General features: G+C 44.3%; 1 protein-coding gene across 6 annotated transcripts in view; it reads left to right on the forward strand.

Annotated features, from left to right (window-relative positions):
- The window catches only part of AGPS (alkylglycerone phosphate synthase), a 136,035-nt gene that overhangs the window by 57,650 nt on the left and 59,453 nt on the right, over nt 1-18,932 (forward strand). For all 6 annotated transcript variants that reach the window (XM_073305967.2, XM_078847975.1, XM_073305978.2 and 3 more), the window contains one exon: nt 11,028-11,079. In XM_073305967.2, coding sequence (XP_073162068.1) covers nt 11,028-11,079 — 52 coding nt within the window. The remainder of the gene's footprint in view (nt 1-11,027; nt 11,080-18,932) is intronic.

Raw genomic sequence — 18,932 nt, forward strand, 5'->3', positions numbered from 1 at the left:
CCTAAACTACAGAATTGATGAATCTGCTGGTAGATTTTTTGTTTGTTTTTTTGTTTTGATACAGAACAGGCAGATTGGGCCCTTGTCCCTAAACCAGCTCCAGAAGGTCAGCTTAGAGCATTAGTGTGAAGTTCCTGAAGTTTACCACTAAGGAGCTTATATTGCAGAAATCCAGAGGGGGAGGAGAAGGAGCTGTTACGGCAAGAACCAGCAATTAAAATACTGCTCTTTCAAGATTATGCATGTGTTGCGGTTGCAGTGAGGGCAGCTTTTAGTCAGGCAGATGCTTACCTCAAGCAGCTCCCGGAACAAGCAGCATGCCCCCTTCCGGCTCCTACATGAAGGTGCTGCCAGGCGTCTGCCCCATCCGCAGGCACCTCCCCTGCAACTCCTCCTCCCCCGCCCCCCGGAGCTCATTCAACATATTCAAGATTGGATTATTTCTTTTAGTGTCTCTAGATTTGATCAATTCTACCACTTGTTGTGGCATTGGTACTATTGTTATATCTGACCATGTTTCTCTACATATCTCTTAGGCCCTCAGAAAATGTGGGGATACATCATTTGTTAACTTTGTGCAGCAGGAGTTAGGACTTTTTTTTTTTATTTTTAAAAACAAATACCCCCACCGCTTCATCTGCTTCTATGCTTTGGGAAGTCTTTTAAGCCTTCAACAGAAGCTGTATCATCTCATATGCCACCTTTAAAAAGAAATTGAGAGAACATAGAATTGACCTCCTTTTGAAGGAAAGTAAAGCCTTGGATGTAGACTCTGCTTCTGCCCCCTACCCAGAGAAACTGAGAACACTTATCAATCTAAGACATGAAATCAACAAACTTCTGTCCCAAATGGTTGAGATTGCTTTATTCACTTTGAAACGAAACTACCAGGCATCCGGCAAGAGAGCTCGCAGGCTGTTGGCATATAGATTTAACCAAAAGGCTAACAAACAAGATTGCTGTAATTTGCAATAGAAGCAATAAATTATACACAACACAGATATTAATAAACAACTTCATCAGTTTTATTCAAAACCATATTTTGCTGAAAAGGAAATCTGTAAAGATGCCTAGATAACTTTTTTTAGTGAATTGTCTCTAAACTGCCTCAGATCCCTGACTCTCCAAAGGAACTTTTAGGTGCCTCTCTAAAATCATGGACCTGACTCAGGCTATAAAAGAAATGAAGGTCCGAAAGACTTCTGTCTCAGATGATTTCTCAATTGAATTTTACAAAAAGTTCTCAAACTTTAACACCTAGATTATTGAACATGTTCAGTGAGGCCAAGAATGAGCAAACTCTCCCACCTACTCCAAGAAGCTGTAATTTCAGTTATTTCTAAATCTGGGAAAAAACTTGAACTGTGGTAATTACAGGACAATTTCTTTAATCAGGTGTAATGCTAAGATTGTAGCTAGGGTTGGCAACTTTCTAACTGTACAAAACTGAACGCCCTAGCCCTGTCCCTTTCCTGAGGCCCTACTCACTACATTCCCCCTCCCTTGGTGGCTCACTCTCCTCCAACCCTCAGTCACTTTCACTGTGCTGGGGCAGGGAGTTGGGGTGCGGGAGGGGACTCTGGGTAGGGGGTTGGGGCACAGGCTTACCTCTCCGTCTGCGGCACAGCAAGGAGGCTAAAGCAGGGTTCCTGCCTGTCCTGACTCTGTGCTGCGCCCCGAAAGCGGTCAACAGCAGGCTCCTAGGCGAAGGTGCAGACAGGCGGCTTTGCGTGCTGCTTTCACCCATGGGCACTGCCTCCCCCCCCCCCAAGAAAAACAGACACCTGGTCACTCTAATTGTAGCTAAAGCTCTTGCAGTGATACTAGACAAAGTTCTATGACATTGTACTCACAGCAGGTAAGCGTCCCTCTTAATGGACATGACTCAGATAATGTGTCAACTGATATTATTGCCAGATCAAGAGCTTCTAAAAAATCCTTAGCTGACATTTCTTTAGATGCCAAAAAGGCCTTTGCCTGCATAGCCTGGGACTATCTTTTTCATATCATAGCAAAATTTGGGTTTGATAAAAATTTATTGCTTGGATTAATCCTTTATACTCTAACCCAATTCACTGAATAATTACCAAGGGTATTACCTCTCTCTAATGAAAATGCGGTAGAAATATGTGGGAGGGCTGCCCCCTTTCTCCTTTTCTTTTAGATTCAGTCATTGTCAGATGAGCAAATCAACATATTCATGGTATCAGGATGGGCCAAACAGAGCACAAAATTATGCTGTTTGTGGTGATGCTCTTGTATTTGTATCTAAGCACGGGGATACTATTCTTGACCTTTTAGCCACTATTAATAAGTTTGGACTCATCTCAGGATATATAATTCATTGGGGGTAAATCAGAAATCTTAGGCATTAAAAAAAATATGCACAGGAAAGCTTCTTCTCAAATTGGAACCTTCAGTGGCAATCCTCTTGTATGAAATATTTAGGAACACTGATTCCCAAAAATTTTCAGAACATGCCTAAGATAAATACAGAACCACTTATTTCTCAAGTGGGTAACAATTTGGGGAGACAGAGTTTAACCCTCAGTTTGTGGGGTAAAATTAATATACTAAAATTAATGTCCTTCTCAGAATTTTGTATGTCCTGGCAGGTCTGCCTATTTCTGTTCCTCAAATATGTTTTTAGAAATTCAGTCATTTTAAAATATTCCTTTGGGGTGCTGGCAAGAAACCTAGACTGGCTCTGAGCAAATTACAGATCCCCTGTATCTCTGGGGTGGATTTGGAAAATTATCATATCTCCTTTTTGTTAAACCAGGCATCTTTCTGGCTATTCCACATGACCACAGAGACCCCCACCTTAGGTTCAGATTGAACAAGAATTGGTATACCCACTCCCACTTTCAGGCATTGTAGGATCAAATTATTGTAGATTTGGTGGCTCCAAAGCTCCTACATAACAGCTGTGAGGCAAGCTTGGTCAAACTTGGTTAACTTCTTCATCCATTCTTCCATGTAGAGGCAGTCCTATGGAGCAATTGTATCCTTAAATTTGGTGGCAAAACCTGGATGTGGAGGGATTGGATGGACAGAGGAATTATGACTGTCGAAGCGAATTGACAATGATAAATTTAAACCATTTGTACATCTTCAGCAACAATTTGGTTTGCCCTGCATGGAAATATCTCATATTAAAGTGTTTCCTTATGAACGTATTTGGATCGGATTCTTTGGGAGCTCCAGAGCTTTTATTATTTTGGAGGCAATTTCCTGGATTTACTTGGCCAGCAGTATCCTTTTACAATTTTCTGGCCCAAAAAACTCTGCCAAAGATTGATAATTTCAGAGTTGCTTGAAATAGAGATTTGGATACATAACTATCTCTGACCCGATGGAATATAATGTATGTAATGTTAAACAACTATAGTCCTGAGACTACGGCTTATTCACCAAAATACACTTCAAGTATACTGGTCCCCACATAGGCTAATGGTAATGGTCTTCATAAATGCTGACTGCTATTGGAAATGTATCACCAAGGGAGTTACATTAGCTCATGTTTGGGTAGTGCTTATGTATCAAGAATTTCTGGTATGAGGGGAGTCAAAGGACCAATTTGATATTGAATGCTAAGTTGGAGCCCACCCCCCAGCCCCTGCTTAAGTTTCATTTTTGGATATATTCCTGATACCTGGAGACTACCTCGTAACAAGGCAGTGTGGCTCGTATGAGCAGCTTTGGTCGCTAAAAAATTAAACCTGCAAAAATGGAAAAGTCAGTCCTCACCAAATATTGATGTCTGGGTCAGTGATATAAGGCTGACCTCACAGCTAACGAATGACTGGCATGTCGCAGAAAGGGAATGCCCAAAAAATGCAAAGCAGTTTGTGCTGACTTCTTAGATGTCTATGATTAATGGAGACCCGAAGATATATATGTCACTTCCACTCCACTCCTTTTATCTTCACTGTTTGTTTACGTAGTGTATTATGATGTATCTGGTATTTTGGTATATTTGTTGTATTTAGGAAAAATTAAATAATAAATACAAAAAAAAATTGGAGAAGGTTCAGAGATGTCATGAGAATGATTAAAGAATTGAAAACATGCCTTAGAAATTGACTGAAAGAGCTCAATGTATTTAGCTTGATAAACAGAAGGTTAAGGGGTGATTTGATTAGTCTGTACTTACATGGGGAACAAATATTTTATATTTGGCTCTTCAGTCTAGCGTAGAAAAGTAAAACACGATCCAATGCCTGTTGGTTGAAACTACAAAAATTCAGACTGGAAATAAAGACACAAATTTTTAAGAGGGAGGGTAATTAACTATAGGAACAATTTACCAAGGGCAATTCTCCATCACTGACTTGTTTAATCAAGGGTAGATGTTTATCAAAAAGAATCACTTTAGGAAGTATTTTGGGGGAACGTCTATGACCTACATTATACAGAAAGTCCAACTAGATTACCACAATGGTTCTTTCTGGCCTTGGAATCTACTAAGTGCTTTACACAGGTTGTACTGTATTGTGAGTGAAATACAATTATATATCTATTTGGATCTGACTGTGAGTAAACTGATTTACTTTCCATGTACAAAGTAAAATCTCTAATATAGAGTGAAACTGCAAGTCCCTGTGTGTCACTTTTAAAATGTTTTTTTAGGTACCTAGCACACTTCTGTGCACTTGAAAAATAATAAACTGTTTCTTCTTCGTGTGATTGCTCATATCGATTCTGATTAGGTGTGTGCGCGCCATGTGCACAGTCATCAATGTTCTGTAGCAGCTCCCGTCAGGTTGGCTGTGGAGCCCCCTGGAGTGGCACCTTCACGGCACTGGATGTATGCCCCTGCTGACACTTCTCCTCCTCAGTTCCTTCTTACCGCCAGTGACTGTCATTGGAACTGTGGTCGTTGCCTAGCAAATGCTTCCTTTAGCATTCTTTCTAGTTGTATTTGTAGTTTAAGTCTTAGTTAGTTAGTTTAGTGTATATTGTGTATATAGCTGATAAGGTTTAGGGAGCGGGGTTTTTCCCCAATCTCCTTACCTTCCCCTTGGGTTCCAGGGCATGCCTCTGAGCAACAGGTTTAAACCCTGCGGAACCTACAGCTGGCCTATGCCAACTGGCGACCCCCCACAACATGTGTCTGAAGTGTCTGGGGGAAGTGCACCAAGCAGAGAGGTGCAAGATCTGCAGAGCTTTCCAACTTAGGACCAGAAAGGAGACAGATTGTCTGAAACCACTCCTGATTGGAATCCTGTCTTTGTCCTCTGCCTGCCACGGACAGTCAGGATCCAGCACTGAGCGCATCCGTATGGAGTGTCCCGGCCTCGGTATGTGACACGATGCCAAGGAAGGACTCTGACCTAAGAGACCCTCTGCATCAGTGCTCCCTAGCACCGCAAATTGCAGAGGCAGCCTGCACCGCTCTCATTCACCAGTGCCACACAAGCGGCACAGGAAGACTGAAAGGGATTATTCCCCGGTCTTGAAGACAGCTGAGCCAAAAGGTGCAACAGCAGTGCGTCCTATGAAGGAGCACTCAGTGCCCAGAAAGCAAGAGTCGGTGCCATTGACTTCAGTTCCCATGAAGGGACTGTCGAGTCTGCCGCTCAGTGACTCCCCTGGGCAGGTGTGCCAGGTGGAGGAGTTAGCTACACTCCACCCTGAATACTTCTGATGCTGCCAGAGATCTAATTGTGATGACGGCTCCTCAGCTCCCAGTGGTCAGAGGCTACAGGCTCAGCAGGTGCTTATAGCTGTGGTGGTTTGGGAATGAGAGCCAATTACAGGACTGATAATCTCGCTCTGGAGCAGGTTGAAAAGCAGGAACTCAAAAATTGAGGAGCACCCCAAGGAGGCCACTGGGCAAAAGGATATGGCATTGGTGGGAATCCCTACTGTGGGAATGATGCTGATGTCCATAGCAATGATGATCTAAGGAAAATCTCTGGATCCTGTGGTTCAAGAACAGACTCCATTGTTGGCACTACAAACTGCCTCTTCATCCTCTCCAGATGACTCTGCCATGCCAGGCTCCTTCTCTCCCTCAGTGCCTGAGGACTTTAAGGCATATCAGGACCTCCTGAGGCATGTGGCTGTTACTTAGACATCCAGACTGAATTTCTGCAGGAGAATATGGATAAACTGCTTGATATTCTCTGACCACCAGATCCAGGGAGAGTAGCCTTCCCAATAAATGAGTTTCTCTTGGAGCCTGGAAAGGCCTGACCCCCTGGAATACTCACACTTCATTACCTCCCATGGCTAAGTGTGTGGGGAAGTGGTACTTTGTCTCCATCCAGGGTTTTGAGAGTTTCTACTCCCACCTGGACACTAACTGTCTTGGGGTAACTGCAGCAAGTGACAATGCATGACAGAGAATTTAAAAACCTATGCCTAACGACAGAGAGCCCAAAAAGAGGACTTGATGGTGAGGAATATTTATACCTTCTCTTCCCTGCAGATTTACATTGCAAACCAACAGGCATTGCTCTATAAATACAACTTTAATTGGGCAGCCATGGCTAAGTTTGCAGACAAATTTCCAGAAGCCTTCAGGGAAGAATTTAAGGTGTTCATTGCAGAAGGCTGTTTGGTAACCAAAACTACATTACAGTCGGCTCTGGCTGTGGTGGTTGCTTTGGCCAGAATTATGGCATCAGCGGTGACTCTGAGGGCCTTACTGCTGCAGAATTCAGGCATTACACCCTGAATGTGTGCAGCAGACTATTGAGGACTTACCTTATGGTTGGGTATTGTTTTTGGAAAAGACAAAGGAAACCTTGGATTTTTTTATTTTTTTTTTAATAATTCCCAAGCTATTTTGTGTTCCTTGGGAGTTTATACTCTGGCTTTAGAGACACTGCTATAGCAGTCAGCTGTAACAATGGCAATGCCACTCGCAGCATTTCTTCAGGCAGCCTCTTGTAAGGCAGCGGCACTACCCCAGAAAGGGGCATAGATCCCCGAGACGAAGGACCTCTGGTTCCAGATTTTAGCCAGCCAGCTCCTCCTCCATCAGCATCCAGCAAGTATCCATCTTGACTTGTGTGTCCAGGGTAGTGAACTGGTGGTGACCTCTCCATCCCTGTTTGGCTACAGGTTGGCTCATTTTTACAGTGTTTAGGACTCAATTACTATGGACAGCTGGATCCTAAGCACCGTCAGATTGAGTTATGTCATACAGTTCTCTCCATCCCTCCTCCCCACTCCTGTACCCTGTCCCTCTTCAGGGACACCTCTAACTAGACGCTGCTCCTCTAGCAAGTTCAGTCTCTAATGGCTCTGGGGGCTGTAGAGGAAGTTTTCCTGCAGCATTGGGGACAGGGATTCTATTCCCAGTATTTCTTGGTTCCCAAATCGAAGGGCGGGCACAACCTCAACAAATACACCAGATTCAGGGGATTCCAGATGGTCACCCTATGAACTGACCTCCCCTCATGAAATCACATAAGAATGGCCATACTGGGTCAGACCAATGGTCCATCTAGTCCAGTATTCAGGCTTCCAACAATGGCCAGCGCCAGATGTCAGAGGTTTGCAGACCGGTTTGCTGCCCTGGATCTTCAGGGCACTTATTTCTACATCGCAATTCTCCCAAGCCACAGACGTTTTCTCCAGTTTGTTGTGACGGACTGGCACTATCAATACACCATGCTTCCTCTTAGTCTGTCTTCTGCTCCCTGAGTTTTTAACATATGCATGATTGTAGTGACAGCATACCTCAGGAAGAGGGGAATTCATATCTTCTCATGAGTGGTTACTGAGGGGAAGTCCAGAGAAGCAGACTTCTTTCATGTTCAGTTCACACTATGCTTTTGACTTGTCTACGTCTTATCCTAAACAGTGGTCCCAACTCAAAGAACTGAGTTCATTGGGGCCCTAATAGACTGTACAAGTTTGAGAATGTTTCTGCTGACTGACCAATTGCATGCAATTTGCCACCTATGTTTGGAACTACAGTCTCAGCCCTCAACCACAGCCTGAGTATGCCTGAGGTTGATAGGCCATATGGCTGCATGCACAAAGGTACTCTAGTTTGCCAGGTTGTGCCTTTGTCCTCTTCCCAAGTGGCTGAAGTTGGTCTCAGATCGTTATCCCTTGGACAGACTGGTCCTCTTTCCTCTGCCAGTCCAGGACTACTTACGGTGGTGGATGGTTTCAGGGCAATGTGTGTCAGGGTGTTCGCTTTGCTTAGTCCCCACCAACCAGGACTATTGTCACCAATGCCTCCTTAATAGGTTACAGAGCACACCTGGGCTCACTAAAAGTTCAAGACCTGTGGTTGGAACTGGAAGTTTTTTTGCATATCAGTATCCTGGAGTTCCATGCCATCTACAATGCCAGTAAGGCCTTTCCATATCTTATCAGGGACTCAGCAGTGCACATCCTTAATGAAAATACCACTGATGTATTATGGGAACAGATAGGGCGCATACTCCAATATTCAGTGTCGTGAGGTAATCCGACTTTGGAAGGTTTGCATTGGGGAAAGTGTTACCCCTCTGGCCAATCTCCTACAAGGGATCCAGAATCATCTGGTGGATCACCTCAGCAGAAATTTCTCCCCAAATCATGAATGGTCTCTAAAGCCCGGTATCATTTGGTCCGTCTTTGTGGTGTGGAGCATTTTAATGATAGACCTGTTTGCCACAGGAGACAGAAGAAGTGCTGTCTGTTTTGCTCTCGAAGGTGTCTCAATCTGGGCTCCCTGACAATGCTTCTCACCGGAGCTGCGAATCAGCACTCTTGCATGCCTTTGTTCCAATTGCAATCATCTGACATGTCATTCTCAAGCTGAAATGGGATTGTGCCACACTCATTCTCTTTGCTCCAATGTGGCCAAGACCGCGTTGGTCCTTTGACGTTCTTGCATTGTTGATTTGTCTTCCCATATCTCTCCTTCTTCATCCCAAGCTCATGACTCTGCATCATGGTCAGATTTTGCATCCAGTGCTCAGCTCCCCTGCATCTCATAGAGTGGATGCTGCATGGTTGGAGGACGAGGAGGAAGAACAATGTTTGGAGGTGGTCCGGCAAATCTTTCTTAATAGTAGAAAGCCCTCCTCTAGAGCAGCCTATTTGACCAAATGGAAGTGTTTCTCAATGTGGTCTTTAGGCCAAAGAATTCAACCAGCGATCACTTGTATCCAGGATGTCATGGGTTGTCTGTTACACCTACAGTCTTCTGGTCCTGCACTCAGTTGAGAGTGCACCTGGTGGTAATTTTGGCATTCCATCCGTCCGTCCATCCGTGTTTCCGAGCTCTGTGGTAGTGAGGCTCTGGAAAGGAGTTACTCTTCTCTACCACTGGTGGAAGAACTGGTTCCCTTGTGGGTTCTTAATATGGTCTGAGCAGTTCTTATCAGACATCCATTTGAGCTTCTGGCAACTTTTCTCCCTTCTGTGTCAGAAAATTGCTCTCCTTGTGGCAATAACATGCAAGGAGTGTGTGTGTAAGTTGCAGGCTTTGATGGCAAAGCCTCCTTACACACACTCTTCCAAAGACAAAGTAACCGTGCAGTCTCACCCTAAGTTTTTATCTAAAGTGGCATCTCAGTTTCATTTGAACCAAGTTATGTATCTGTTGGTGTTTGTTCTTAAGCCACATTCAACCCCAGATGAGTAGCATCCTCACATGTTGGATGTCAAGCGATGTTTGGCTTTTTACCTAGGTGGGGCTCAATCTTCCTGTTCTTCATCTCATCTGTTTCAGATGCAGAAAAAATGAAAGGGCAAGCAGCCTCTTCAGACAATCTCGAGGTGGATAACTTCCAATATCATGACCGCATACAAAGTAGCATCCAGACTGCACCTAATCAGTGGGTGCAAGCTCATTCTGCGAGGGCCCTGGCAGTGTTGATCACATTTCTAAAAGATGTTCCTATATTGGACATTTGCAGGGCTGCCACTTGGTCCTAGGTACATTTGTTTTCAACCACTATGCCATTACTACTGCATCCAGATCAGATGCAAACTTTGGGAAGGCAATCCTGCAGTCCTTGTTTAAATACACTCTCTGAATTCCACCTCCTGAGAGTACAGCTTGAGTCACCTACATGGAATACAGGGCTGAATCTACTCAAATTAAAAACAGTTACTTACCCTTATTCCATCTATTGGTCTTCAAGATGCAATGCAGATATGTATTCCACAACCCACCCTCCATCCCCTTTGCCTCAGAGTCTGTAGCTCTTGACGTTTAATGCAAAGAAAGTGAGGGGGATCAGGGCGGTGTTGCCCTTATATAGCCAGGGAGGGGTTAGGGCCACAGGGCATGAATGCTGCCCCTATGAGTACTGCTAGACAAAGTTCTCTGGCTTTGGTGCGCTGGGTGCACACACACCTATGTGGAATATATGTCTGCATCACCTCTTGAACAACAGTTACTATACAGGTAAATACGTTTTCCCCTTAAAACGTGTAATAAATATGTTGAGCCAGATACTAGCTTGAGTTGATCCTCTAAGAATTCACAAAACACTCTTCAGGAGAAGAAGGATAGGGCAGAAACTATTCACCCTGAATTTCCCTTTTAAACTAGTATACAGTGTGTCTTCACGTGCCCTCTATAGCCACAGCTATTGAAAAACATTCCAGAGCAAAGCTCAAGCATAAGGAGTATAACCATATTTTTAAGACTAGAAAAGCTCAGCCCTGTATATGTCCCTGCCAGTGCAGATTAGTTCCATTTGGAATTCTCTGCAGAGGGTTCTTTGTTTATAGCACAGGACATTACCTTAAAATAATGCTGGATTTCTTTGGGCTATGTTAATGTATGCGTGTTTGTTTATAAACACAATTAAGCCTAAAGCCAGATTTTGGCCTGATGCTGAAGAGTTAATGTACATTAAATCTGAGATTTATGAATTTGTCAAATGTACACATTAATATCTATCCTTTCAGTGAATATATGCTGAAGATAAAGGAAATAGAAATAGGGTACTAACGCCTTTTATATATGCTGGGTTTTTTATATGAAAACATGACTCTCATAGTTTAAACCACTTCAGCACAATTTTATTTACAAATTGATTTTTTTTTTTCTTTTTTAGAGGTGTGCTCCTGCATCAATTCGCCTTGTGGACAATGCACAATTTCAGTTTGGTAAGTTCACAAATATTGTGTCCAAAATTAGTATTTATATTCTATTTTTAGAGTGCCTTGTCTGAAGTGACATATCCAGGCTTAAAATCCAGACTGCTTGTCTGTGTCTTATTTCTAGTTTGAATCGTTTTGCCTTTTAGGAAATGTGACTATTATAGTAGGCTACTCTTCCTACTCCTTGCTATCAAATAATGGAGTTTATCCTTTGTCTTAAGCAGTAGAAGTTTATGCTTTGGTGCTAAAAGTCTAGGTTCAAATCTTTTTGATGGACTTCTTCTGGGAGTCCTTATAGAAATGCATCGGTGTGTGTTCTGAAAATAATTCCTACAAAATTTCACATAGCTACTGTAGCTAGTGGACAACTTTAGAGTACAGTGCTTGTAACAGTAACAGTTCATAAAGCTTATTGACTAATGAAATGAACAAGTTGCATATTCTATGCAGTATATCAACATGTGCTTTTATTTTATGGTGACTGATACCCTTTGGAAGTAAAGGGGCAATGAGTATGAAAATGAGATTGATGATAATGTCTAGAGCTGACTATAGTGCAGGGAAGCCGCATGGTCCATGAACTTCTGCCAGTGCATCTCAGTCCTGATTGTGTAATGCACTCAGGGCAGGTCTACACTACAGGGTTAAGTTGACCTAAGTTATACAACTCCTGCTACGTGAATAACGTAGCTGGAGTCGACTTAGCTTAGGTCGACTTTTTGCGGTGTCTACGAGTTTCTCCCACCGACTTACCTTAAGCTTTTTGTTCCGGTGGAGTACTAGAGTTGACAGGAGAACGATCTGCGGTTTCTTTAGCGGGTCTTCAATAGACGCGCTAAATCGACCCCAATGGTGGATCGATCGCCTCAGCGTTGATTCACAGTAAGTGTAGACGTTCCCTCAGTATTAAAGCGATACTTAATGGTATTTTGTGGGTGTCTGATAGGTAAAACATGCTATTGGGATTATATATTCAAATGATTTGGGGTCCAGTTCTTCCCTCTGGTATGCATTGTGTAATGGGAGTTGCGTGTGTGAATCTTAGGGTAAAACTTTTGGCTTTATTTTAACACATTTTGATTTTAAAAAAATCTTCAAAACTGATGTGGAATCCCCTTTTGAATGTATCATAGAATCATAAGACTCGCAGGGACCTCGAGAGGTCATCTAGTCCAGTCCCCTGCATTCATGGCAGGACTAAGTATTATCTAGAGTAGACCATCCCTGTCAGGTATTTATCTAACCTGCTCTGAAAAATCTCCAGTGATGGAGATTCCACAGCCTCCCTAGGCAATTCATTCTAGTGCTTAACCACCCTGATAGTTTTTCCTAATGTCCAACCTAAACCTCCCTTGCTGCAATTTAAGCCCATTGCTTCTTGTCCTATCCTCGGAGGTTGAGGTTAACAACAATTCTCCCTCCTTCTTGTAACAACTGTGGCAAAATACCTTGTTCGCCTCAGTAGGCTCAGTCCTTTTTAGCCTTGGAGACTCAGGTTTGGGGCAAGACGAATCCTTATAGGTGGCACAGGGTCCTGCTACTCTACTCCTCTCCTCAGTCAGTCCCTTGTGCTTGTTTTCCTTCCCTTCTGGGGAGCGAGTGCAGCTTCGCTACTGGGAAGGCTTGGTGTCTTGCTGCAAACCGCCTACTGGCAGCTTCCCTGCTCCTCTCGCTCCCTCACTCTCTCCCTCCTTCCACTCAGGGGAGGATTTAAAAAGTTCCCACGCAGTTGGAGTCAGCTGAACCTAATTGGTTCCCTAGCAACCCCTTTTCCAGCTGAACCTTATTGCCCAGTGGTTATCACTCCTCAATGGATAGGGAGGGGCCTTTTAATCCCCTGGGACTAATTACTACCCCCCCCTCCCCCGTAGCTGTTAGTCCTGGGTTTACCACACAACCTTTTATATACTTGAAAACTTATCACGTCCCCTCTGTCTTCTCTTTTCCAGACTAAACAAACCCAATTTTTTCAATCTTCCATCATAGGTCATGTTTTCTACACCTCTAATCATTTTTGTTGCTCTTCTCTGGACTTTCTCCAGTTTGTCTACATCTTTCCTGAAGTGTGGTGCTCAGAAGCTACATAAGCTAACAATGTTATTCTCCACAGGCAAGAAACATTAAAGTGTTAGTATAGGATTGGTCCTGCTGCCCCGTACTATTAATGTAAATTTAAATTTGGGGTGTAATTAAATGATAGCCAGCATTAGTTTAAGAATAAGGAAAAGATCATCATTACTGTTGCTTGGTCCACAAAGCTGTCAACAGCACTTTCCTAGTAAGTTATGCGCTAAGGAATATAGTCGTAATTCAGTGTATAGGGACATGTGCACATAACTACAGTCAGTTTTAATCGTATATAAATCTATGGGTGTCATAAATATAAAGGGAAGGGTAAACACCTTTAAAATCCCTCCTGGCCAGAGGAAAAAGCCTTTCACCTGTAAAGGGTTAAGAAGCTAGGATAAACTTGATGGTACCTGACCAAAATGACCAATGAGGAGACTAGATACTTTCAAAGCTGGAGGGGGGAAAAACAAAGGTTCTCTCGATCTGTGTGATGCTTTTGCCGGGAACAGAAAAGGAATGGAGTCTTAGAACTTAGTAAGTAATCTAGCTAGATATGCGTTTGATTCTGTTTTGTTTAAAAGGTTGATAAAATAAGTTGTGCTGAATGGAATGTATATTCCTGTTTTTGTGTCTTTTTGTAACTTAAGGTTTTGCCTAAAGGGATTCTCTGTTTTGAATCTGATTACCCTGTAAGGTATTTACCATCCTGATTTTACAGAGGTGATTTTTTTACTTTTTCTTCAATTAAAATTCTTCTTTTAAGAACCTGATTGCTTTTTCATTGTTCTTAAGATCCAAGGGTTTGGGTCTGTGTTCACCTATGCAAATTGGTGAGGATTTTTATCAAGCCTTCCCCAGGAAAGGGGGTGTAGGGTTTGGGAGGATTTTGGGGGGAAAGACATTTCCAAGCAGGCTCTTTCCCTGTTCTATATTTGTTAGACGCTTGGTGGTGGCAGCAATAAAGTCCCAGGGCAAAAGGTAAAATAGTTTGTACCTTGGGGAAGTTTTAACTTAAGCTGGTAAAAATAAGCTTAGGGGGTTTTTCATGCAGGTCCCCACATCTGTACCCTAGAGTTCAGAGTGAGGAAGGAACCTTGACATGGTGTCAGAGCGGTGGGATTAACTTGAAATCATTTTGAGATTTTTTTTTTGAACCAGAAGCACAGATGTTTTTAAAAGGAAATATTTTTTTTCCTTTGGGCTCTGGAAAGCAGGTTTTAAGCTGAAAGCAGTTAGAGGTTTTTTTGTCTCTGCTTGGGGGCCAGAGCAGAGACAAAAGGTAATTTTCTTTTGTGAGCTGGAGCTTTCTCTATCTAAAGGCAGGGTGGTTAACCTCCTGCAGGGAAATTCACAAGTCTTCACAGACCTGAAGTTGTTTTTTACCTAAGAGCAACTAGAGAGGTTTTCTGTCTATTTGCCTGGAGACAAAGGTGTTAGGTTTTTTTTGTTTTTTTTTTTTAAAGGATTTTTCTGTAGGCTGACAATCACTATCAGAGAACATATATATCCGGTACAGCACAACCTATTTTTGTTTTGAGAAGCCAAGTTTTTTTGTTTGTTTTGTTTTTAGTTCTAACTCTCGGGTGTAAAGTTAGTTAAAAACAGAGAGGCAAACATGACAGAGCCCAAGGCAGAAACAGCCAAAGAGGCTGCCCACAGGAGAGAACTGGAGGCAGTGAGAGAGACAGAAAAACAACAAGAGGCTGCTCACAGGAGAGCTATGGAGGAAAAAGAAAAAGAGAGGAAGAGAAGGCAGTGGAGATGGAGAAGGCAAAGGCTGAGCGGAATCTACTGGATAACCCTAACCATCCTTCCCCAACAGTCCACAAATGGGAGCAACTGTGTCCACAGTATGATAAATCCAGTGATATTGCTGAATATTTTCTCACCTTTGAGAGACTGTGCACTCTCCATAAAATTCCTGAAGCTCACAAGATGACCACATTGGTTGCAAAATTGACTGGAAGAGCTCTGGACATATTCAATAAGATGCCTATTGATGAGTCTTCTGACTATAATCAGTTCAAGGATTTGGTTTTAAAGCAATTTCAAATTACATCTGAAACGTACAGAGTAAAATTTCAAACCCTTAAGAGAGGCCCTGGACTAAGTAATGTGGCTTATCTAAACCAGATGAAGGATCTTTTAGATAAATGGGTCCAAGGAAGGGGTGTCACTAGTTTTGACGGAAAGTGTGATTTGATAGCTCAGGAGCAATTCCTGAATATGTCCATGGAGAAAATAAAACAGTGTTTATGGGATAAGGAAATGGACTCAGCAGAAAGTCTTGCTGCTTATGCTGATCGATACGAGCAGTCCCAGACGGCCAGAGAAGCGGGGCAAGCCGGAACAAAATGGGTGGAGGGAGGAGAGAGGAACAACCCTGGTCGCAGTTGGAGCGGATACCAGAAGGGACACCCTCAGACCACCCCCTACTACCGGGGGCAGCCCAAGGCCCCAACTACACACCAAGGAATGCTCCAGACACCTTATCGTCCTGCCACACTGTTCTCCAGCAACCCACCTCGCCCCAGTGACCCATCAGCTGGACGATGTTTTAAATGTAATGAGCCGGGGCATGTGAAGGCCATCTGCCCCAAGAACCCCAACAGATTACAGTTCATTGCACCAGAATCATACCAGAGGTCTTCAGGCCCAGATACCTCCCAGACACCCTCAGAGTGGAGGGAAACTGTGAGTGTGGGCGGGCAGAAGGTCACCGCGTGGAGGGACACCGGAGCACAGGTGTCGGCTATCCATGCTTCCTTAGTGGACCCCAATTTAATCGACCCAGAGATGCAAGTGACAATTCAGCCCTTCAAGTCCAACTCTTTCAATTTGCCTACAGCCAAGTTGCCTGTCCAGTACAAGGGTTGGTCAGGAACGTGGACTTTTGCAGTCTATGATGATTATCCCATCCCCATGCTGTTGGAGGAAGACTTGGCCAATCATGTGAAGCTAGCCAAGAGGGTGGGAATGGTCACCCTCAGCCTGGTTAAACAAGCCGTCCCACCTAGCTCTGTTCTGGAAACTTCTGCCAGGAACTGGTCAGAGGTGATGGACCCGGACCCCATGCCAACATCTACAACAGCAGTAGTGGATCCAGTCCCAGAGACCCAGACAGAGCCAGTCCCAGAACCAGAACCGGCAGCAGCCGATAACCCTACACGAGAGGCTCAGCCAGAGCCTGAACCCAACATAGTGCACCAGCGGAGAGTGGTTCACAGTAAATGGAAACAGCCCCATCCCCTACATCACTTCCAGAGGGACCAAGCCTAGGTCCACAATCCAATGAGGAACTGATGTCTCCAACATCAAGGGAACAGTTCCAGACCAAACAGGAAGCAGATGAAAGCCTCCAGAGAGCTTGGACGGCGGCACGGAGCAACCCACCGCCTCTCAGCTCTTCTAATCGATCCAGGTTTGTTGTAGAAAGAGGACTTTTATACAAGGAAACTCTTTCTGGTGGAGACCAGGAAGACTGGCATCCTCAGAGACAGTTGGTAGTTTCAACTAAGTACCCAGGTAAAGCTCTTGAGCTTGGCCCACGATCATCCTAGTAGCCATGCTGGGGTGCACAGGACCAAAGACCGTTTGGGGAGGTCATTCCACTGGGAGGGAATGGGCAAGGATGTTTCTACTTATGTCCGGTCTTGTGAGGTATGCCAAAGAGTGGGAAAACCCCAAGACCAGGTCAAAGCCTCCCTCCAGCCACTCCCCATCATTGAAGTTCCATTTCAGCGAGTAGCTGTGGATATTCTGGGTCCTTTTCCGAAAAAGACACCCAGAGGAAAGCAGTACATACTGACTTTTATGTATTTTGCCACCCGATGGCCAGAAGCAGTAGCTCTAAGCAACACCCTGGCTAAAAGTGTGTGCCAGGCACTAGCAGACATTTTTGCCAGGGTAGGTTGGCCCTCCGATATCCTCACAGATGCAGGAACTAATTTCCTGGCAGGAACTATGGAAAGCCTTTGGGAAGCTCATGGGGTGAATCACTTGGTTGCCACCCCTTACCATCATCAAACAAATGGCCTGGGGGAGAAATTTAATGGGACTTTGGGGGCCATGGTACCTAAATTTGTAAATGAGCACTCCAATGATTGGGACCTAGTGTTGCAGCAGTTGCTCTTTGCCTACAGAGCTGTACCACATCCCAGTTTAGGGTTTTCACCATTTGAATTTGTATATGGCCGTGAGGTTAAGGGGCCATTACAATTGGTGAAGCAGCAATGGGAGGGGTTTACATCTTCTCCAGGAACTAACATTCTGGACTTTGTTAGTCCAGAACACCCAACCTACAGAACACCCTCCGAACCTCTTTAGCCCTTGCTAAAGAAAACCTAAAGGATGCTCAAAAAGAGCAAAAAACTTGGTATGATAAACATGCCAGAGAGCATTCCTTCAAACTAGGGGACCAGATCATGGTCTTAAAGGCGCTCCAGGCCCATAAAATGGAAGCATCGTGGGAAGGGCCATTCACAGTCCAGGAGCTCCTGGGAGCTGTTAATTATCTCACGGCATTCCCCACCTCCAACCGAAAGCCTAAGGTGTACCATATTAATTCTCTAAAGCCCTTTTATTCCAGAGAATTAAAGGTTTGTCAGTTTACAGCCCAGGGAGGAGATGACGCTGAGTGGCCCGAAGGTGTCTACTACAAAGGGAAACGTGCTGGTGGCGTGGAAGAGGTGAACCTCTCCATGACCCTTGGGCGTATGCAGCGACAGCAGATCAAGGAGCTGTGCATTAGCTACACGCCGACGTTCTCAGCCACCCCAGGACTGACTGAAGGGGCATACCACTCCATTGACACAGGTAATGCTCACCCAATTAAAGTCCAACCTTATCGGGTGTCTCCTCAAGCTAAAACTGCTATAGAACGGGAGATCCAGGATATGCTACAGATGGGGGTAATCCACCCCTCTGGCAGTGCATGGGCATCTCCAGTGGTTCTAGTTCCCAAACCAGATGGGGAGATACGTTTTTGCGTGGACTACCGTAAGCTAAATGCTGTAACTCATCCAGACAACTATCTAATGCCATGCACAGATGAACTATTAGAGAAACTGGGACGGGCCCAGTTCATCTCTACCGTGGATTTAACCAAGGGTTACTGGCAGGTACCGCTAGATTAATCCCCAAGGAAAGGTCAGCCTTCACCACACATGTCGGGCTGTATGAATTTAATGTACTCCCTTTCGGGCTGCGGAATGAACCCGCCACCTTCCAAAGCCTTGTAGATGGTCTCCGAGCAGGATTTGGAGAATATGCAGTTGCCTACCTTGACGACGTGGCCATATTTTCGGATTCCTGGGCAGAACACCTGGAACATCTACAAAAAGTCTTCGAGCGCATAAGGGAAGCAGGACTAACTGTTAAGGCTAAGAAGTGTCAAATAGGCCTAAACAGAGTGACTGACCTTGGACACCAGGTGGGTCAAGGAACTATCAACCCCTTACAGGCCAAAGTGGATGCTATCCAAAAGTGGCATGTCCCAAAGTCAAAGAAACAGGTCCAATCCTCCTTAGGCTTGGCCGGTTATTACAGGCGATTTGTACCACAATACAGCCAAATCGCTGCCCCACTGACAGACCTAACCAAAAAGAAACAGCCAAATGCCGTTCAGTGGACTGAAGAGTGTCAGAAGGCCTTTAACCAGCTGAAAGCGACACTCATGTCTGACCCTGTGCTAAGGGCCCCAGACTTTGACAAACCGTTCCTAGTAACCACAGATGCGTCCGAGCGTGATGTGGGAGCAGTTTTAATACAGGAAGGACCTGATCAAGAAT

Source organism: Lepidochelys kempii, chromosome 11 (genome assembly GCF_965140285.1).
Source record: "Lepidochelys kempii isolate rLepKem1 chromosome 11, rLepKem1.hap1, whole genome shotgun sequence".
Lineage (NCBI taxonomy): Eukaryota > Metazoa > Chordata > Testudines > Cheloniidae > Lepidochelys > Lepidochelys kempii.